Genomic DNA, 21,970 nt, shown 5'->3' with positions numbered 1-21,970 from the left:
ATTACCTCTAGCAAACAAACGTGCAAGCCACCAACAGGCAGGCCCCCCATATGCGAAACCAACCGCGGATAAGAAAAAGAAAGCAAAACAGCCAATCAACAAACAAACAAGCAGGATATCGGAGATGATCTCGACTCCGAAGCTAATGGAACATGCGCCGGTTTTTTATGCGGGGCCCCACAACGGGAGATCTGATATCCGGGCCGTTAGTTATGCAAACTACCCGTTATTTGTGAAGGAGTTATGCAAGTCTTCGGCCGGAACGCCCCTTTTTTATTGTTCCGGATGCAAACTTAGCGGAGGACAGAGCATATCTTGACTCTTAACTCAAAATGAAGTAGTTCTTCATTTCAGTTTTAAAAATGGATTTGTAATTTTAATAAAGTGCAATGCAGCCACGCGAAGCATGTCTGACAACACGAATCACACAAGAGCTGAAAAAGTATTGGGCAGAGGCATTTGATCCGATCAGGCTGTCAGAAATCGAGTGCATACCAGATAGCCTACCTCTATCTCCGACACCCAAGTTCATCAGATCTCCTCACCGGTCGGGATGTCTTGTCGTCTCAATCGATCATGTCACCAAAGATGATACTTGCAAAAGAGTAAACTAAATCATGTATGTATCAATGAACTAAAGGTAGTAATTAGGCTATCCAATCTTTTGCTCTTACCACACCCACCCACCCAACTTTTCCATCTAAGACTTTCGCTTCTGCATAATCTTCTTGAGCGGGTTCTTGCCGCGGAACTTCAACCATGTGGCGAAGTATACAACGGCATAATTAAATGCGATAAAGGCACAGAAAATGCCAAAGTCGCGCCAGATATGTCTGTAGTACACGCTGAAAGTAGCCCCGAATTGATCACCTATCTCATACTGGCAAAACTCGCAGATTCCATTCTCGCCAGTTTGGACGTAGCCACCAGCCATCTCAACGAAGGACTTGGTGTACTCGGCGCACGATTGACCGGAAGGAGGCTCGAAGCGCGCAAACTCACCCTGCTCACATCGAACAGGTTGGTCATGAATCACAGCAGCAAGGAAAGCTTCGAGTAGATAGTGGAAGGGTGTGAGCCAGTACATCCACTCGCGCCAAAAGGTGGGTAGACCCTCTGGTGGGACAACGACACCACAGAAGGACACGACAAACAAGAAGAAGATGGGTACAAGAAGAGAGGCGAGCAGTTCATTGGGGGCGAACGCAGCGATAGCTTGACCAAAACTGGTGTAATACAGCTCAAAGAGAAGAACCAGGAGGAAGGCAAAGCCTGAGACAAAGCTCGACGCGCGCCATCCAAAGACACCCCACCACCAACAATTGAAGTAGATACCGCCTGCGACAATGCGATAGGGTATCTCGACAATGATAGCCGCCGTAGTCCAGGCGAACCAGCTGTAGATCTTTGCATTGTTCTCACGCCACTGGAAGATCTGACGAGACTTGAGAAACACGGGCTGCAGCTGCTGGATAAGGGGTGGGCTGATAGTAAGCGTCATAAAGATGGAGAACAGTCTGTTCTGGTAGTCGATGGAGGCAAAGCCAACCTTGTAAAAGGTGAAACAATTGAAGAGACCTGTCGCGACATGCAGCATCATATTGCCAAAGATGTAGTCGGGCGATCGCCAGTAAGAAATGAAGCTGCGACGAACAACAGCCCATGTTTGGGTGGAAATAGGCATAGCATATTCGCGGTCATCCTTCAGACTCTTGGAAGGCTCGACGTTGCGACGGTTCTCAATCATCTCGTCAATCTCCTTCGCACGCTTCTCACGCTCAGATGAATCGGCCCAGACGTCACCCCAGTCTTGGCCGTCGTAGTCGGGGTTACCAGCACCAATGGCATCGAGCATGTACTCAGCCGGATTGGCGTGGGGAGGACATTTCGGTCCGCCATTAGACTCAAAGTAATTGATGAGGTTCTCTGAATCGTGTCCCAGAGGTCCATGGTAGACAACGCGACCACCCGACTTGAGGAGGAGGAGCTCATCAAAGTTCTCAAAGAGAACGGCGGAGGGTTGATGGATGGTACAAAGAACGGCTTGGCCTGCATCGGCGAGTTTGCGCAGGAAGCGCACAATGTTGAATGCAGCACCAGAGTCAAGACCAGAGGTAGGTTCGTCGAGGAACATAAGCAATTCAGGCTTGGAAGCCAACTCGACACCGATAGTCAAGCGCTTTCGCTGCTCAGCATTAAGACCCTCTCCGACTGCACCGATAATAGCGCCAGCGATATCACGCATCTCCAAAAGATCAATAATGGTCTCGCAGTAGGCCATCTTTTCCTCCTTCGGGACTTCCTGGGGTTGGCGAAGAAGGGCGGAGAATTGTAGAGCCTCGCGGACTGTGGCTGTCGGTTCGTGAATGTCCATCTGTTCCGCAAAGCCGGTCGCGCGTTGGAAAGATTTGGGGAGAGGGCGGCCGTCGACGAGGAAGTCACCAGTAATAGTGCCGAACTTAAGACGCTGGGCTAAGCCGTTGAGAAGGGTTGTTTTACCCGCACCTGGAGGTGTTAGTTGATGTCAATTAATGCGTGGTTGAGTAACTTACCTGAAGCGCCCATGAGTGCAGTGAGTTTACCAGGGCGAACATAACCCTGGACATCTTGGAGAAGCTTCCTTTCGCCATTCTCAAAGGGAATTGTGTAATTGATGTTCTGGAAGGTAAAGACGGTCTCGTTCTTGGCGACTTCTTGAGTGACCTGTTCGTCGGTCTTGGTACGTTCAGCGCCAGTAGCGACAGTATTGCCTTGGCCAGACTCTTCATCCTTGTTATCACCCTTGGCTCGACCACCAGTGGCGATTGACTCCTCAACCTTCTTGGGAACCTGGCCGCGCTTGAAGACAGTGATAGCACCACCTCCCTGGTTGGGCTTCATGAGTTCCATGCCCAGGGCAGTGAGGAAAACGAAAAAGAAGAAGAAAGCCCAAAGGAAGCCAAAGTTGCGCCAAAGATGGGAACGGGTGTACGTGAAGGACTGCTGAATGTAATCGGCACCAGAGACGGTGGTTGATCCTCGAGTGGAACCTGCCAGTGCGCAGCCTTGGTTCTGGGGCTGAACACCAGGGCCTTGTGGGACGAGATACTGGCCTTCACAACTGAGCTCAAGGTTGTAAAACTCGTTTGCCATCAGACACTCAAATCCGTACTGTATCCAATTGATCCATCGCAACCATCCGAACCAAGGGTGCATCGAGTCGGGCGGAATAAGATAGCCGGTGTACACGACAAGGATCTGGATAGCCACACCTGTAAATCTCGTCGCGACATCCAACGTTCCACACCATGCAGAGATGGCACGGAAGAAAGCATAGGTCACCATTGTGACCAGCCATAGGATGAGACAAGAGATGAAAAATTGCGACGCCGTACGAGCAAGATGCGCCATGAAGTAAATGAGCACGTTGAAGATGATGACCTGGATAAACACAAGCGGTACGTCTACCACAGTCTGCGCGATAGCGAATGCAGAGGGTCGATAGAACGAGAAGGACTTGTGCTTGAGAAGAATTGGCTTGGATTCGAAGGCAGCTGTCTGTTCAGCCAAGGCGAGCAGGGCATTGAACAAGAGGAGGAAGAACAGCGCACCACCACGAGGGAATGCACCAGCAGCAGTATCAGGAAGATTGAAGAAGAGTGAACCGACGATGAGACCTTGGAACAACAGACCGCCCCATTTACCGAAAAGAGAAGCCTTGTCGCCGAACATGACGAGGAATTGGCGGTGCGTGCAGGCCATGACTTGCTTGTGGAAGGCAATCTCGTAGTTCTTCTTCTTGCTCTTCTCCGACTCATGCGCGCGACGCTCCTCAGCGAGGGTCTGCAGTTCAGCCTCGAACTCATCGATATCGCGAAGGTTCTTCTGATAATCCTCGCTTCGACGATAGGCGTCAGCGAATGCCTCGGGCGTGCGCGGAATACGATTCTCCCAGCCCTTGCGAATGCTGCGCTCGTGATCATCAGTCACAGAGGTGAGGAAATCGGCAGTTGTCCAACGCTCTGGGCAATCGAAGCCAAGATTGAGGAAATAATTCTTCGCGTCCTCGGAACGACCAAAGTAAAGGCATTGACCATGGTCGATGAGCAAGACTTTGTCTGCAAGGTCGTAGAGCTGTTCACCGGCTTGATACAGCGATACGGCAGTGGAGGTGTCGGCCATGTTGGTCATTGCGCGGATTGACTTGACATATTCGACAGCTGTGCTAGCATCGAGACCTTTACTCGAGTTATCCCAGCCTTGGACCGACGCACGAGTGATCATGGCCTCTGCGATGGAGACACGCTTTCGCTCACCACCAGAGACACCGCGGATGAACTCATTGCCTACTTTTGTACCGAGCGTGTGCTCGATCCAGAAGAGCTTGGTAACGACACGAAGAAATTCGCGAACGTAATCTTCTCGAGACTCTCCATCAAGACGAGACTCTTTACCAGGTGTGCGCGTCTGCAGAGCGAACGTGAGTGTTCGCTTTACTGAAAGCGTGGCATAATGCAGATCGTCCTCGGGGTTGTAAATGATCTCGCCTCGGAAATCCTTGGCCATGACTGAAGAGTCGGTTCCGCCATATGTGACATTTCCCTCGACGGACTCAAAGCCCGCGCGCTGGTTGCAAAATGTCTTTAGGAAAGTACTGCATCCAGCGCCGGGGCGACCAAGAACAAGAAGCAATTCGCCCGGTCGCACGCAGCCGTCAAAGTTGCTGATGAGGTCGCGAACAGGTGGTTTCGCAAGAGCAGCTTTAGGACCTTGGGTGAAGAGCTTGCCCAGCTTGCGTGGGAGACCCAGGAAAAAGTCTCCTACGGTAGGCTGAAGACTAGAACCCAATCCAACGCCACGAACAGTCAAACCGCGGAAAATGACACCGCTGTGGCGCGTCTTTTCTCCCTCGCTCTGCTGCTGTCGCTTTTGTCCAAAGATGCGCGACATGAGCCGGTTAAGCTCTTCATTGTCCTCCTGCTCCTCTTCCTTCTCGGCTGGGGTGCTTGCATTCGTCTTGCGACGGGACAAAACTCGGAACAGGTCATCTTCTGTGCGGTGGGATTTGCGCTTCTCGTAAGGTGGTCTGTCGGGTTTTTCGTTGGTGTTTGACTTTATGGGCGCAAAGATTGGATCGTCGGGAGTAGAAGGGACGGCGGAGGAATCATCGTTGGCAATTGTGCTGCTCTTGCGCTTCTCGGTAGGTGAAGCATCGTGATGAGGTGCAAGGATTGTGCTCGAGGAAGAGCGTCGCTCAGAAAGTGGTGGTGGTGCATTGGAGGTTTCTGTTTGCTGTGCTGGGATGTTGTCTTCGTGGGGGTGCTGTGAAGCCAAATAACCCCCGGCAGCAGCCCCAACGGCAGATGCACCAAGTGCCGCTGAAGTCCCGTTTCCGCTGTAACGGTAACCGTTATCATGCCCAGGCTCAGAGGTGACGTTGTCATAGGTCGTATAACCAGCCGAAGCATCCGTATCACGGCCTGCAAAGCCAGCCTCAAGCCTATCGGCAGTGTCGATAGTGGGCGTCAACTGGTTCATAGAGTTGACACTGGGCGTTACAGGGAAACCGCCTGGGATATCCTCATCCCGAGGCGTAGGTCTCTCGTCAGCCATGGCAAGAAACTATTTTCCTCTGTGAAGGATTGCAGTGTCACTGACTCTAATTACTTCTTTGCTATCTCATTTCTGGGCAATGTTTACTATAATACACTGGCTTTTTTTTGTTTGCTACATCTATGACGACACCAGCTCAACCGCAATCGGCGTTTCGGACAAGTCCTTGAGCGCGACAAATTTAACTAAGAGATGGAAGGATGCGCTTGGTGGAGATACATCGTCATAGATTTTAAGCTTAAGTGGTGGGTGTTTACTTACCCTAGATGCTATCCGCGTCTTCCGAGCATGTCGAAGGGCAGCGTTTAACGACAATCAGGGTTCTCTCCAGCTTTTGACAGACTTCCACTGATTAATTTAGTACGGTTGCTTGCGTTATCTAGTTACTCATGACGTTTGACGCGTGGATGAACGGTCTTTTTTAATGTCCGACAGCGACAAGTTAAACTTTGATCTCAGCTAAGACATCGGGAAGGTCCAGAGATCGGCTGCGGATCACACATTTGACAACCGGGGGAGCTTGATCTGATGGATGTACCTGAACATCCATTCTCGGATTATCTTGGAATTAAAATGACTGTTATGGCAATGTTTCACGTGGACTAAAGTCCTTTCTACCTGACTGCCATCTCCCCCGCAATCTTCACCGGGTAGTTTGATGCGTCACATCGTTCCTCGATCTTATTGTTCTAAAGACGGGAGATCGAGCTAACTAGCCCGACTACCAGGGATTCAATACTCATCCAGGAACTCATTCCAGCTACCAGGGTAGATAAAGCGTGCTAGTAGCGGCGGTACTTGTCAGCTTATCCTTCCCGAAGATCGTCGGCTGTGGTGCATAGTATCACTCACAGCTGGGCAAAACATCAGCAGATATCCTACATGCTGTACCGTAGCAGAGACACCAGGCGGCGCCATGCAGATGAGGCATGTGGGTGGTCACGGTCAATACGGATGCATTAACAAATTGCTTCTGTATAATGTCTGCGCCTGATATTGCAGGTTGGGGTAAACAAGTTGAGTCGATCGGCTGGAGAAGACAGAGCCTGGTAGATGTGAAAAAGGGTATTTGAAGGATGAGTTCCCCAGCACAAGATGTAGTACGAGCAGCCAAACACAACACCATTCATCCATTATTACCTACCTACCTATCTTTTACAATAATGAGCGAACAGCCCGGATCTCAGTAGCAGCAGCAACAGCAGCAGCAGCAACAGCAGCAAGAAAACGGCGACAATGGACAACAGCAGACTTGTTGTGCAAACTGCGCAGCCCAGTCAGATAACAACTATCCCCAGCATCAAGATACCTACGTCGTTCCCGCGTTTCAACAGAACATTGAGCAAGACTTTCATCACCGCTCCATGATCACCATTCGATCGCAGCAACGCCAATGGCCCCAGGACATCTGGTTTGAGAGTCCTACCCAGCGTGTGCTCTACCATCCTACCTTGGTATGGGACAACAACACGCCTGTGGATCCACCACAGGATACGGACTCTATTCATCCTACCGAACTAAGAACACGTGAAAATGAGACCAAGTGTCCTTCCACTTGAAGAACTTGGTCGAGAGGAACAATGACAAGACACATGAATCATACGATGCATGGATTGTTATGTATGCGAGTGAAAGGTGGAAAAGGGAGAGAACGCACAAGGAGTTAATGTCTGTTTGAAGCATGCCACACATGCACACCAGTTGGCATGTTTTTGTGTTTTTTAAAAGAGAAAAGAGAAAAGAAAAACGAGGACTTTCCCATGTCTGTCTGTCTGTATTGGAAACGGGAACTGGGGTTCATTGTATTAGCATGATTGGCAGGATTTACAAGAAACAATACCATCCCCACATTCTCAATTACGCAGTTAAGCTTAACACTCAAACTTCCACTGGACATTCCCCCAACCTTGTCTACTCTTGATCTGCGCACCTAGCCCAGAGCCGTACTTTTCAGGACGCACTGTGCCACCTGCAAGCTGAGGACCGAGCTTCTTCATGTCACCAAAGCCCATGCCTGTAGCTTCGACATCAAAGCCGAGGAGTAGAGACGACGCAAAGCCGATGATCTCCGCGAATGCAAAGTTTCGTCCGGGGCATAGGTGACGCCCACCACCGAAGGGTATGTATGCTGCTTTGCGTTTTCGCTCCTCTTCAGGGCTGCCCTTGGAGCCTGGATGGAAGCGCTCTGGGTCAAAGGTGTTGACATCGGAGCCCCAGACGCTTTGCTCGTAGTGAGCCACGCCGGCTGGGAGCTGCATATCTGTTCCCTTCTTGAGGAGATATGTGTTTCCTTCGGGTGTCGTGACGGTGATGTCCTCCAAGATGCGGCGCATGCTCACAGACTGATTGACGAGACGCATCGTTTCGCGATAACAGCTGACAAGCAGGGGAAGCTTGGCTTCGTACTCTGCGATATTGAATGTAACCGTCTTCTTCCCATTATCGTGTGCTATCACAGCTGCGGCTTCGGCTTCGGATCTTATACGAGCAACGAGTTCGGGCCGGTCGAGTATGTATAGGAGAAGCCAGTAAAACGTTGGGACGGCGTTGAGCGTTGCGACATTGGGTAGAATGACTTCGAACTTTCCAATCTCGGAGCCTATGAGGCCGTTCTTGCGGAGGGAGCCGGCGCGGTTGCGGACAATTGCTGATACGGACGGGTCGGTAACGTCGTGGTCTTCGGAGTACCATTTGCATACAATGTCTTGGAGGGTTGAGCGCGCTTTGTAGGCTTTTGGCATCGTGATCGAGGGGTATAGGGAGAGGAGGAAGTAGGGGACCGATTCTTCGAAGCACCTGTGCAAGCATTTGTTAGCGATGATGACAATGAGAAGATGATGTTCCAACTTACCACATGTCCTCGATCAAGTCTGGCTTGGAACCAAAGGGATCAGTGTCACCGTAGAGAGCTTTCGTGGTAGCCAGAGACATGACGTCGCGACACCAAAGATACAAGTTCTCAACTTGCAGCTGTCCATTGGTGACCTTCTCTTTACCATGCGTATCTGCATGGGCGCGCATCGTTCCATTGCTCATAGGATCTAGCTTCGCTGAGATACAGGCCAAGAAGTGCACGTTCATCTGGTGCAGACTCACAGTCTGGAAGCTCGCGTGTATCGCGTCGGTGAATTCATCGTAAACACCTGGTGCCTTTACTTTCAAGAACTCTTCTTGGGTCAGGTCGAATGTTTTCTTGGCATAATCGATTGCGAAGGGTTCGAACGACGCGGTTTTGTTGCGGAGGAGGGATTGGAGAAGGCTTGGATCGAAGACGGCGTAGAGTTTGCCATTGAGCATGGGCAGAGTCGCGATTTGGTGGTTTGGGTTCGCATTGCTGCAGAGATCTGGTTAGTAGCTTCGATAAAGATGCCAGTCGAAGGAAACGCACTGAATGAGCCGGCCGTAATCTGCTTGGTGACGAATGATGCCTAGAATGTGTCCGATCCATGGAATTGTTGGTTTCACGACTGGCGGTTCCCGTGGGTCGAGGCGGGGTGTCAAGAAATAATTTAGCAGGGACAGCGCTATTGCGGTCGCTATAGCCGCTGTAGTCCACGCTGACGAGGAGCTGAGGTCTCCATTGCGCAGGTCTAGAAACGTCTGGCCCAAGAAGCTGCTCGAATGAGAATCCATCGCCAACAGACTGAGCACTGCTATTGATGGATAGGAAAAGGGTTGGGTAAGATCATGGTCAGTCTTTTATTCACTGGTAGAATTAGTTAGCGCTGACTTTGGCTGTGCCTTACTGTCTATTTTGATCCTGTTCCAAGCTAGAAAGATCTAGTGCTGATGTGATTGTGACCTTAAAGGTTTGGACATGATCCTTCAGTGGGATGTTCTACAGCGACAGACCAATTGGGGAACGAGGATTCGTGATTATTATTTGGTGTTTTGGTACGATACGACACTGTTGAGAGCGTCCGAAAGGGAACATGCTCAACAGGTGTCATCAAACGCCAACTACCTAGGATTAATTATATTTACCCAAATTTATAGCTTCGCAACTGGTTTCTCTGCAGCGACCTTTGCCTTCAAGACCCGTCTCAGGATCTTTCCACTGGGCGACTTGGGAATGACATCCAATACCCTCACTCCACCCTTCAACCACTTATGCCTTGCCTTGTGTTCCTCAACATGCTGATGTACCGCTTTCACAACATCTTCGTCAGAAATGCCGCTTGCTTCTCTGCTCTTGACGATGAATGCCAAGGGGACTTCTCCCGCGCGCTCGTCGACAATGCCGATTACTGCGCTGTCGGCGACGTAGGGATGGTCGAGGAGATGAGCCTCCAATTCTGCTGGCGCGACTTGGTGACCCTGAAACAATTAGTACGTGTCGATGAGCAAATGTGACTGATGAACAAACCTTGACTTTAATAAGTTCTTTAATCCGATCAACCACAAAGAAGTGCTCGAAACCACGCTCTGACTTGCGCACAAGTACTTCATCGCCTGTCCTCAGCCAGCGCCCGTCTTCGCGCCAGACAAATGTCTCTGCATTCGCCTTCTCGTTGTGCAAGTAACCAAGTACAACATTTGGCCCTTGAACGTACAACTCGCCTGGCGTTTCGTGCTCTGTGACTTCGTTACCGTGTTGATCAATGATCTTTACTTTTACGCCCGGAAGAAGAGAGCCTGATGATCCCAGGAAGGCATCTGCTTCGCTTGTGTGGAAGACCGAGGGTGAAGCTTCCGTTAAGCCTGTCCACCATTAGTATACTTCAGCTTTGTATTATGAGTGCGCGCAACATACCGTAGCCTTGGCTAATTCGCCATTTCGGATAGTGTTCCAACAACTTCTGAATCGTCTCGCCTCCCAAAGGTGCAGCGCCTGAAAAGACGAGTCTGACAGAACTGAGGTCGTACTTGCGACACTTATCCTGGCTGCTTAGAAGCTGTACGATGATAGGTGGCACAACGCTGAGTTGTTCGATGCGGAACTTTTGAATGCAGGCTAAAAGTTGATCGAGCTGGAAGCGCTGCATTACGACTGTCTCGTCGCCTCGGTACTGTGCGATATGCGCGATGACAACCAGGCCGTAGATATGACTGAAGGGTAGTAATCCGAGTGCGACTTGTGTGTCGATGCCATCTTGTTGGCGGGTCATGGTCTCGTATGTATGGATCATTATGGTGCATGCAATAACGTTGTAGTGAGAGATCATAACCGCTTTCTACATCGCATTAGATCGATAGTTTGCTGGAAGGGTTGGACTTAACATACGGGAAGACCAGACGTGCCACTTGAGTAGCAGAGGTACGCTGTCTGTCTCTTACCCTGTCCTGGGATCCATGCGGGGATGGACAGAGGTGGGAGATTCTGACCCTCAGAGATGAGGTCTTCAATTGACTTGTAGGAACCATCTGAGGGAACATCAGGTAGGGGAAGTAAAAAGATGTTCTTGTCGGGAATTCCAACTGTCTTTGCTGCTTTTACCGCAGTATCGAGGAGAGGAGCACAGGTAAATAGCGCTTTCGCCCTGGATGATCGAAGCTGGTGTTCCAACTCGGACACCGAATGCGCTGAGCTTGCTGGTGTGACGATGCCATCTACGCGGTGAATGGCGTGTGTAACGGGGATATAATCAATCTATAACCTCATTAGCCTTTGCACCCACAGTCCGACGCGGTGTTTCTTACCGTGTTGAGTGCATAGATGGCGACAACTCGTTCCCAAGCTGTTCCATCATGAGCGTCAAATCCGACAGCCTTGGACAAACCCCGCGCGAGGAAGTCGACTCGTTGAGCAACTTCAGTAGCAGAACGCGATTGACCTGTGACACCGCATGTGTAGGGATTTTTTGAACTAGAAAAGGCTTTTCGGCCTGCTTTATCGGTGTTGATAAAGTCTGCTACGCTGATTGAATCGGGGATGTCTATCTTTGTTAGAATGATTGAGTATAGGGTTAGGCGAAGATACGTACTAGGGAGCTGAGGAGCCCAAGAGGGAGGATTAAACGTCATTTTTACAGACTGAGAGACGAGTATAGAAACACAGATGATCAAGTTCAAGTCAGCTACGAAACAGGAGAATTTGTATCTGTTCTTATTCCAGTTACCTCGGTATGCCTGTTCAAGTTCCGCGGCATCGATGCCGAGCTAAACCTGGAGATCTACGGGGCCCCGTTTCTGGGGTATGAAGCCAATTAGAAGAGATGAATATGATGATGATGTGCAAAAATCTGGGGAAGCCACATGAGGGATCTTCGAGAAGGCTTCTGGTGATTAGTTCAGAAGCTTCTTTGTGGGAAAACTTCAACGGGAATGTTCGGTATATGTGACCTCGAGGGATTAAATTGATGTCATTTGTTCGAGATTAGCTTTGATACAAGATCCACAGCGTACAAGACAGATTAAACAGCAGTGATGAGTGTAGAAATATCCCTGTTCTAGCCATGTCCCACACCACCAATGTAGAATTAGCTGTACTCTTCAATTAATATCGTATTAAACACCGGATTCTTCTCTTTATCCCATATTGCATCTTGTAAATTATACCACAATCTTTCTCTTCGCCCCAGCTAGAACCTCAGCACATCTCCTTGCACTATCCGATTTCTTGCCCAATATCCACAACGCCCTAATGCACTCCTCTGCCTGCGCCAACCTCTCTCTCACTTCGCCCTTGGCCTCAAACATCCTCAAGTCATTCGCCTCACCCATCCAATGAATCGCCGCTTTTGAGAACGCGCGCTCCAGAATCACAGTCCACGGTTCAGTAAGGATCATACTCTCATTGAGCGCATGGTGGAACTCTGAAGGTAGTGGTGTACTTGGCGTCGTCACTCGTGCAAGATCAGATAATTCTTTGGCGCTGCGCTCGCGGACGCGCATGATCCATTTACTATTTGTGCGACTTTGAGTTTGCGCGGGAAGGCCAAGAGAGTTGGCGTCAACCTGGGATACTAGGTCGGCAAGGAGGAGGACGCCCAGATGCATGGGCGCGGAGATGCAGATGAACCAGCTTTGGATGCGGCTTGGGATCGAGTCGTAATTTTCGAGGAGCTCTCTAAAGAATGTTCCACTTGATAGTGTTAGACAAGACGACAACTGGCACACGGGTTGGACTTACTGAGTCATGTTCCAATACCGATATACTCTCACCGACCGCTCGATAATTTCCTCCACTTTTTCTGGACTCTCGCCTTGTCGCAATACAGTCTGGAGGTAATGAACATGCCTAAACATCAAGATCTTGACAGGCGCAGATCTCGCGACAGCCTCGGCAGCCTCGTCGTAAGAACACGGCCAATGAACCACCAGTTTCGGCTTCTCCAAACTATCCTGGATGAACAGCGGCACATTCCAATCCTTGTCGCCTGTCGCGTCGTCATGCTGGCTGTTGGCGTCTACTACGACCACCGGTCTTTCGGCCATGGATGAACTGACCGTGTCGAACATGACTGACAACCAATAAAGAAGACTAATTGTGCTTTGGTCTTCGGTGCTCATCATGGATAGAGTGACGGGTCTTTTGTTCTTGCGTGTTTTGACTATGCCTCGTCGTTCGGCGTCGTAGCGGTATTTTAAAACGTGCATTTTGCGAGCTGCGCGTTCCATGTAGATGGGTGGACCGTTGTTCTCGATAATGTCTGAGATTTCCTCGGAAAGCGCGTCGGCGTCGAAGCTCCCACCCAAAGGTACGGATGTAGTCCAGTCATTGACCTTGTCGTCGTGTGAGAGTGGCTTCTGAGTGAGTCCAAATATCATCTCTGCAGAAACAACTCGAAACGATTCGACGTCAGCAACCTCATCAAGGGCTCTGCGAGCTTGATCCCAAAGATTTCGCTGAAGATGGCGGCCGAATTCTTCGTTGACATCATCCATATACTCATTTAGTGGGTTCTCGTCACCGTCGCCTAGAGAAGGGTATCGTTCTTTCTGACGTCGCGACTCTTGAGCCCACTGTGTGGCAAAAGCCATGATGGCTAAGTGATACGCTTTAGAAACTGCTGCTTGTCGATCTCTCGATATGTGGATTAGTTGAGCAGACTGAGCTCCACGATCGACGCTTAGTGTTCGACGAAGTACTCGGTTCGACCACGAAGAACCCCATTCTGAAGAAGGGCTGTGTCTGTTCAGATCTTTTGAGCGTCCAAATGGACATGTAATTTCGTTGAGCCAGCATGTCAGGTTGTGTTCCAGAACGTCGTGGTAGATGTGTAGAAGATTTGATGAGATGATGCTTTGGTTGGACCGGGCCATCATGGACTGGTCGAGTGAGAAGGATGATAGAGAACTATGTGAACTGTGCTGGGTATCGCTTCCAGTTTGAGATACTCTTCGACGCTTTGTTCGTGTGTATCTGTCGTTGTAGTCTGTGGTACTGTTGGGATCGTATGGTGCAAAGAAGGATCGTTCAGGTTCACTGATATTAATCTCGGGGAGGTCCGTTAGGGGGAAGATATTGTAATTATCAGGCACGGCAGTATCTGCTGTCTCTTTGAAGATGTCGAATGACTCTGATAAGCTCTCCGATGGTATATTGAGGTCTGTGATGCCGATTTCGTAGAAGTTGGCGTCCAAGGGATTATTGCCCACGTCACCAAAGTCAAAGGGTAAAGAGTCTAGCGGATTGTTGAGAAACGAGGGCATGCCGGAATTATGTGCCTCATTGTTCATATCCGAGGAATCGAAAGCTGATGGAAGCGATTGAGAAACGTATGATGCCGCAGTTGACTCAGCGCCCACACTCGTATCATCGGCGCCCACAGATGTTGTTGGGGAACGACTTGTTTGTGAAGGCTTTCGTCTGGAAGGAATTATGCATTCAATGCTAGATTCTCCTTCTGCAGCAGCGGCCAAAGCATAGGAAACCTGGAGTTGAGTCCATGCCCAGTTCATGGTGCAACTTTTGTGTGTCTTGATACAATACGAACAGGGTGATGATTGAACTAGCGGTGCTGGAACAAGTGTTAGTATAGAATTGAAGTGTGCCGATGATTATACTGACGCTTCTCTCCAACGATCAGCTTGCCATCACGTATAGGATCCATGTCTTCTGGATATTCCAGAGGCGGGGCATCGCAGCCACGCTTGGACTTTCTGCATTGATCGCAGGCATATTGTTGTCTCTTCATAGTGTCAAGTCACTGTTGATATATTGGTGGAAGTTAGTAAAGAATATCAGATTCGTAGGAAGGGAAAGATGTGCACGAGGAAGAAAAAGAGTGGGTGATATGCCAGTTATCAGGTTCTGAATCCTACCCCAGTTCTACGGCACCCCCACATAGAGCCAACTAGTTCCGGATCCCCGGATTTCACCTGGTTAGATGATGTTGGGGCTTTAGAACTTTCGTTTCCCCGCGTTCTCTGCTGTTTTGGTTTAGTTGATGTGTGAATTTGAGGAGACGTTGGGCAGAAAGAATCCTGGATTCTCGTCAGCCTTACTTTGGAGACCGGGTTAACTCTACCTTTATTTGATATAATGACATGACTGTTCCACGTCGTCTTGCACAGGGAGTTAAATTATGGTATTGAATCAATATGTAGTTTAGATCTTCTTCGCACTATCCCAGCACGACTGAAAGAGTGACTTGTAAATCTCAGTCTCGACATCCGTCCAGAGATGCAGCACCTTGCTATCAGCAAATGGCAAGATCTGCGTGCATACAATCCCAGCAACCCCATGCTCACGATCCGCCCACCACCAAAGATTCGCAAGTCCTGCCCACTGGACAGTGCTCGTTGATCGTCCAGTTGGTCCACCATTTGTAAGCATGAAAGTCAATCCCCAGCCCTACTCAACAGTCAGATCATCATTCGCCAGAGGGAGAAGAAAGGTATTTACCTGGGGAGGATCGCCTGAAACCTTGTACAGCTCTTCAATTCGGTTGGTGAGATCGGGCTTTGCAGCGGGAATCACTTGGCGAGAAAAGTTGGGAAACTTCTCGACGCTGTTGCTGAACATGAGATCGATTGTTTCTTGGCGCAGGACCCGGTTGCCTGTCTTTGGGCATGCTCCTCCGTTGAGAAGCATTGTGAGTATTTCTGTTTAAGTTAGCGATGGTAAGTTTGGTATTGATGCTCCTACATACTTCCGTACTGCTGTGGCTGTGCAAACATGCCAGCACCACCGCTGTTAAAGACCGAAGCAGCTTCGGCTTTATTGTCTGGATCGATGACCAGAGGAAGTCGCTGCAAGTGGTCTCGGATACGAAGCTTGCCGTCTTGATCTCGTTGGTGCATATAAGCTAGTTTGGAACGCATCTCCTTGTCAGGCAACATGCTCATGTTTGTGATACCGAGCGGTTGGAAAACATGCTTCTGTAGATAGTCGTTGAGACTCAGACCGCTGACACGTTCAACGGCTATGCCGGCCCAATCGATACCAGTCTGTACATGTTAGCAGGGTCTCGACCAACAACAACGGCAACTTACGCCATATTCCCAACCCTCTCCGGGTTGAAAGAGAAGAGGGAGTGAAATTATATCCTCAATTCTTCCAGAGAACTCATCTACGCCTGCCGGATGAGTCCAGTCTCGAAGTCGTTCATTGAAGAAGGTATAACCAAAACCAGCAGTGTGCGTCAACAGCATTCGCAAGGTGATCAAATTCTTCTTATCTTCAAAGGTTCCGTCAGGCTTCAGAACTTTGAGGCTTTTTAGCTCGGGCAAGATGTTCTCCGTGTGCTCCCCGTCATCAAGCTTCAGCTTTTCTTGTTCGACCAACTGCATACAAGCGATGCCTGCCAACATCTTTGTGCATGAGGCAATCCAGAAAATATTGTCAAGGGTCATCGGCTCTTTGGTGCCGACGCCGCGCGTTCCAGCCGAGTGAGCGAATATCTCGCCATTGCGATCGACGACTACAATGGTTGTACCGGGAATGTCTCTAGTTTGGTCGGCACAAGCATTGTCTATGATAGACTTGACTTTAGATGTGGCTTGGGCGTCGAGAGGCATGATTGCTAAAGAGGTTACAGCAATTGTTACGATGTTTAGAGTGATGCGGTATTATAGAGCATGGAGCGGTGTATATATACAAGCTAACTCTGCAAACAACTGATCTAAGTCCAACCTAAGTAAGTGTGCTATACGACTTCATTGCTACCCGACCAAAGATTGACTCGACATGTGACTGCGAACAGACACTGATACCATTCAGCTACTGCAGCCTTGCGCATGTGCAAACAGGGATACAAGGTTATGGGATGGAAGATTGACCATTTGCTTCACTGTTCAGTGTCCCATATCGGCACAGGCCTCGAGTTATAAACCCCGCATTCGACATTGCAAACGCCAACCTTGTTCTGCTAAGCGTCGATCCCTTCCTCTTAAGATGCGGAACCGTGTCCGCAACCCCAAAGAATGGCAGTGCACAGACCTGAACCCTGGACGAGTGCGGGGTAAGTAGAAGCAAGAATCAAGGTTGGTGTTTTCGAAGAACCTTTTCCGTGTCTTTGGTATCTGTAAGGGTCCAGGGGTTTTGCTCAACTTTAAATATGTTTGCTTTTCATGTGCTGGCATGATGACTCGTGTTGGCGATCGTAACTCTGGTTTCTTGTGCTCGGACACTTGCCCATCACTTCCTCTGCGATACTATGGCCAGTTATGGCATATCTGCCAACCGTCGCTGGTCTGAGGAGAAGTCGAGCCTAAGCGCTGTACCTAAGTTTACGTAAATTATCTGCCATCATGATTGGGCAAAGACTCCATATCTCTTCTAGCATCGTCTGAAAGTATTTCTTGCGAGGCGCAAACTGAGAGAGGACATTTGGTGATTGGTACAACTTTAGATGGCAATCTTGCCTTTCGCTTCCCTGCGTCAAGAGTCATAGAAAATAGAGCACAAAAGCAATCTTATTCTCTTAGAATAGAAAAGGAATACCTGCTTAACAGCCCACTTCTTCTTCTTCGAGCACAACCACTGAGAGAGGACATGGCGGGATATTACCCCAGGTTCTTTGAACACGCCGGCATATACAATTTCATTCCCACTGGGGCGTGGACCAAGTTTGCCTGTATCGGTAGTAGGTTTTATGGCAAGGAACATCAGTGGTTGGAGAGAATAAGATGCAGGTTCACGCGTTGCGGCGCATTCCGTCGCTTCAACATGAAAGCGAACGGCTATGCTGCGGTTGCCGGTAGGATTGACAGAGACGAGGATAGCTAGGGCTCATTGTTGATAGTCATGTATTTAGCCAAATATCATTTGGGTTAGTGCAACGTCGGAGTTGATATGCTGTCTGCATGATATACATCAATGTCAAGTGTCAATACAGAAAGAGCATATTATTCGGTACACAATAATCATTCTGGCTAAATACTTGATGCAAATGCTCTTCGATGCTTGGCAGAAGAGAAGAGATGCCGAATCCATCCAATATTAATACTAGACGTTGAGTCCAAAGCGGATTGATACAATTATAATCTGATGCTCTTCAAACAAACTTCACTCGTAATGCTTTGTAATACTGAAGCATAGACATTTATTACTTGCGAAACTAACTTGACATGGTGGTAGGAATAAGTGATTGGCTATAAGGAAATCTCATTTGTGCCAGGATAGTGCACAAGATGAGCTATGGGTAGTTGGCTTCGAAGGTTCTCAAGAGTCTTCTGGCTCGGTACAGGATTGATAGAAAAACAAAACGATAGACGCATTTGGTAAAGGGCAAAGAGTAAAAGAGAGGTGGGCTGTCAAGGGATTACTTCATTCTGCGTTGACGACAAGCTCCAGATTGCAACTAAGCAATTTCAGGGCAGGTGCCCAGAATGATGCAGTCTGGGTTAACACCAATAATACAGCGATCGCCATCCTGGATGCTGCCTGTGGGACACACAGGTTGCTTGGTCGAAAAGCATTCTGTGCCACGGGCGGCAAAGCCAGGTGGGCAGGCAGGCCCCTTCTTGAGGACACACTCGCCATTTTCGAGAGTGAAACCATCGCGGCATGCCGGCTTCTGGTATGAAACACAGTAATCTCCCATTGGGGTGGTGTTGGGAGGACAATCAGCTCGTACAACACACTTTCCATTGGTAAGAACACTTCCGTCCGTACACTTGGGAGTTTCAGAACGGGAGATACACTGGCCCGTCTTCTCATCAAGCTCAGTGGACTGGTCTGGGCACTCTGGGCTTCGGTTGTGAACACATCGATCTCCCACCAGGGTGTAGTCTCCGGAACAATTGGCTCTCTTGATACAAGAATCTCCACTACGGACTGTATCCGGCGGACAAGTTGGCTCCGTGTCGATTACACACCTTTCATTCTTCAGGTAAAAAGGAGGCAGACACGATGGTCTGTACTTGTATATACAAGCACGTCTCGCCAGTGAGTAGATGTATTCGGGTTCCGGGCAGATTGGATTCTTCATAGAGACACAGTACTCTCCTTCCGGCATCGTATCTTCGGGACATTTCGCAGTGGTACGGGTGACACACTGATTACCCAATAGCAAGAGGCCATCCTTGCAGGCAGGCTGCACATTGTCGTAGATACAGTAGTCGCCGTTCTTGACGGATCCAGGGGGACAGCTGAGAGTGGGTTCGCCTACGCAAGAGCCATCTTTGCGCTTGAGATTGCTAGGACATTCGGGTATGTGAACGTTGGAGACGCACTCGTCATCCACAACAGTCGAGTCATTTGGACAGTTTGGGCCTTCAACAATGCACTCCATGCGACTAGGCGATAGCTTGCCGTCAGTACAGTGAGGATCTGTTTCGTAGACACATTTATCCTTGAAGACCTTCAAAGGAGTCGGGCAAGAAGCTTCCTCCTTCTTGTAGCAGACGCCCTTCTCAACGAAACCCTTCCCACCGTCACAATCGGGCTGGCCTCCTGGACTCGTGACGCACTTACCGTCACGAAGTTCCGAGTTGACGGGGCATGCGTTCGAGCCTGGGTTGTCCTGGGTGCAAAAGGTGCCATCAAATCCGCCAAAGTCTTTGGGGCAGCAAGCTACTTTGTCACTGACGCGGTCCCATCTGTTGACGTATCCGGCCTGGCAGTTTAGTTGATCCCGTCTCAAGCAACGAGCTGTGACCTTGTCGAATTTGAAACCCGACGGGCATCCGGGCTGGCTGCTCGACACACATACGCCATTGGTCAGGGTTCCTTCACTGCAGGAAGGCAGCCTGCTGTATTCGCAAACGCCGTTCCGGAAAGTAGACCCGGAAGGACACGATGGCCCGGTATCATGTAGACATGTGTTGCCAGAAACAGTGAACCCGGGCGGACAGGAAGGAGGTTGCACAGAGATACAACGGCCTGTCCCGCTTTGCTTGGTACCCGGTGGACAGCTGGCCTCCTTGGTGTGCACACACTTGCCATCGACCACCTTGAGCCAGTCTTGGTGACATGTTGGGCCTTCATCCGAAACACAGAGATTACCCTGGGCACGGAAACCCTTTTCTGGGCATTTCGGTACCTCATCGACGGTACAGAGTCCGTTCACAATCTTCTTTCCGCCTGGGCAAGTTGGGTCCTCCTTCATCACACACTGGCCGTTGTCCAGAATGGTTTCTGGAGGACATCTGGGCGGTACCTTTGAGGCACAGCCGTCCTTAGTCGGCACCAAGTTTGTGTCCTCGCAGACAGGTCCAGAGGTGAGGACACAAACACCATTTGCAAAGTGCATGTTGGGAGGACAGACGGTGGACTTGGGATAGACACAGCGGGACCCGTTGAAAGTGGTGCCTAGGGGACAACACTTTGTGTTTCCCTGACCATCGGTGGAGATGACAATATCATCGATGGTGATCTTCTTGCCAACTCTCTGGCACGCCGAGCCCATAAGACAGGAGCCCAGGGTGTTAACTTGAGTGCCCAAAGGCGTCGTCAAAAGCCTAGAGCCCCCATTAAGTACTTGCTGGGGATCCTGTGCTAAGGCGACAGAGCTGGCAAAGATGACAGCGACGTCTCTAAGGCGCGTCATTGTGACGACGCTGGACGAGGCTTGGATGGGAAATAAAAAGTGCTTCTGTGTGAAAGAGAGAAAGAGAGTGGTTTGTGATGATTGTGTGCGTGTTTCTGGAGTTCTCTGGCTCTGAGATGGCGTGCTGTCATGTATTATAAGTACTTGTTGATCATCTGGTAAGCTGGCCATTCAAGGCCGACAATACATAGCCCTTGGAATGCAAATAGACTTTGGTAGATCCCCAGATTACACCCAGCGACATCCGGTGCCCCTCTTGACGCGGCTGGTATCCGCAGAGCTGTGTCGGTTGTGGCTGTAATGCCGGAGAGACATCGAGAGCTTTAGCAGGGCGTCGAAGTCAAGGGAGCCAAGATTCACGTTATGACATATGATCAAGACATTATGTCTAAGATGCAATCGTTCCGGCCGGCATATGAGGCAGGGTAATTCTTCAAGGAAGGAATCTAAAAGTCTAGCTGCAGATCATAACCAAGACATCCCACTTGAGTCACTCTGGAGGCATCGTGTAAGTCTCCGTCTCCCCGTTTGGTGAAACCTAATCGTCAGCATGTGAACTCAACCAGGTGGACCTGTATCTCAGCTTCAGGGCTAGCAGTGCAGATCAAGCTTCTCTTGGCTGCTCTCCGCAGTTTGCGGCGCTATCACATGTGTCAAAGACAAGTTTATTGTTTGTTCAGGAAGATCTTTGAAGTTTATGCTCCTTGGAAGCTTATGCTCTTATTTAGCATGTACCCTGTTCTTATCAAGTTGACCGTATTGATGATGGTTGTGCAAATATGAACATTGTAGAAGCGAGTATGTTGTTTGGGTATTTGCTAGCAGTAAGACCGAGCATACTCTCCCGCTTGAGCTCTGTGATGTATTTCCTGCCAATGTTTGTCTCTGACGACATCATTGGTCATGTCTTGTGCGTCTTTGAAAGGCGGGCGTTCTGAGTCGTTATCAAGGAGACTTCACATCTCATTATAGCTAGATGATCTGCAGTCCCTCTACTAATCCATAAACCGTTTGGCTGATTTCGGCTTTGAGATCGACAAAAGTCCCGTCACCCTAGCCATATCCTTTTAGGTTAACATTGCCCAGTAAGTTTCCTTGTATTGTTGGTTCAGAGAGATATCTGGAACAAGGGTATGGGAAGGTGCAGTGCAGTCAGTAGTGGTTCTAGTCTTTTGGAATTTTGTTGCAAACATGTTTCGGAACACGCTTGCGGCACTTATTGATCCTTTCCATGGGTTACTGTGTCTAGATCCGAGGAATGGCGGGGGTCAGACTTAGATGAGGAGACGGCAGTTGTGTCAGAAGGGATGAATATCGTTGTCTTGTCACCTTTTCTGAGACTTGTTCCTGACTGGGAATGTTAGTGTCCGAGTACTAGTAGATATGTCTTGCATAGCGGCATGGGGGAATCGGATTTGTGACCAATGTAATGTGAGGAAGAAATGCATGATGGTTGATTCACTGTTAAGCCTATATCCATGTGAGATCGATATCTTAGA

General features: G+C 49.5%; 7 protein-coding genes across 7 annotated transcripts; 1 reads left to right on the top strand and 6 right to left on the bottom strand.

The window, feature by feature from the left end:
* Positions 1-700: 700 nt before the first annotated feature.
* On the bottom strand, positions 701-5,592 carry FGSG_02870 (uncharacterized protein; the record flags this gene model as incomplete). Its single annotated transcript, XM_011324634.1, has 3 exons — positions 701-2,505; positions 2,553-5,264; positions 5,382-5,592. The coding sequence occupies 3 exons, from the start codon at positions 5,590-5,592 to the stop codon at positions 701-703; spliced, it is 4,728 nt and encodes a 1,575-aa protein (XP_011322936.1).
* Positions 5,593-6,572: 980 nt separating this feature from the next.
* Positions 6,573-7,151, top strand: FGSG_02871 (uncharacterized protein; the record flags this gene model as incomplete). The annotated part of the gene is made up of 2 exons (XM_011324633.1): positions 6,573-6,641; positions 6,783-7,151. 2 exons carry the CDS (start codon positions 6,573-6,575, stop codon positions 7,149-7,151), a joined length of 438 nt encoding a protein of 145 aa, XP_011322935.1.
* A 312-nt stretch (positions 7,152-7,463) lies between these two features.
* On the bottom strand, positions 7,464-9,225 carry FGSG_02872 (uncharacterized protein; the record flags this gene model as incomplete). The annotated part of the gene is made up of 3 exons (XM_011324632.1): positions 7,464-8,388; positions 8,444-8,926; positions 8,981-9,225. 3 exons carry the CDS (start codon positions 9,223-9,225, stop codon positions 7,464-7,466), a joined length of 1,653 nt encoding a protein of 550 aa, XP_011322934.1.
* Positions 9,226-9,582: 357 nt separating this feature from the next.
* Positions 9,583-11,556, bottom strand: FGSG_02873 (uncharacterized protein; the record flags this gene model as incomplete). Its single annotated transcript, XM_011324631.1, has 6 exons — positions 9,583-9,909; positions 9,959-10,293; positions 10,346-10,766; positions 10,817-11,182; positions 11,233-11,468; positions 11,517-11,556. 6 exons carry the CDS (start codon positions 11,554-11,556, stop codon positions 9,583-9,585), a joined length of 1,725 nt encoding a protein of 574 aa, XP_011322933.1.
* A 528-nt stretch (positions 11,557-12,084) lies between these two features.
* On the bottom strand, positions 12,085-14,672 carry FGSG_02874 (uncharacterized protein; the record flags this gene model as incomplete). The annotated part of the gene is made up of 3 exons (XM_011324630.1): positions 12,085-12,616; positions 12,665-14,495; positions 14,546-14,672. 3 exons carry the CDS (start codon positions 14,670-14,672, stop codon positions 12,085-12,087), a joined length of 2,490 nt encoding a protein of 829 aa, XP_011322932.1.
* A 413-nt stretch (positions 14,673-15,085) lies between these two features.
* FGSG_02875 (uncharacterized protein) lies at positions 15,086-16,497 on the bottom strand (the record flags this gene model as incomplete). The annotated part of the gene is made up of 4 exons (XM_011324629.1): positions 15,086-15,331; positions 15,383-15,582; positions 15,630-15,927; positions 15,973-16,497. The coding sequence occupies 4 exons, from the start codon at positions 16,495-16,497 to the stop codon at positions 15,086-15,088; spliced, it is 1,269 nt and encodes a 422-aa protein (XP_011322931.1).
* A 1,784-nt stretch (positions 16,498-18,281) lies between these two features.
* Positions 18,282-20,471, bottom strand: FGSG_02876 (uncharacterized protein; the record flags this gene model as incomplete). Its single annotated transcript, XM_011324628.1, has 2 exons — positions 18,282-18,672; positions 18,799-20,471. The coding sequence occupies 2 exons, from the start codon at positions 20,469-20,471 to the stop codon at positions 18,282-18,284; spliced, it is 2,064 nt and encodes a 687-aa protein (XP_011322930.1).
* Positions 20,472-21,970: the final 1,499 nt, after the last annotated feature.

Source organism: Fusarium graminearum, chromosome 2 (genome assembly GCF_000240135.3).
Source record: "Fusarium graminearum PH-1 chromosome 2, whole genome shotgun sequence".
NCBI classification, from domain to species: Eukaryota; Fungi; Ascomycota; class Sordariomycetes; order Hypocreales; family Nectriaceae; genus Fusarium; species Fusarium graminearum.
The sequence above is the reverse complement of the archived record's forward strand: the minus strand, read 5'-3'. Positions and strand labels throughout refer to the sequence as shown.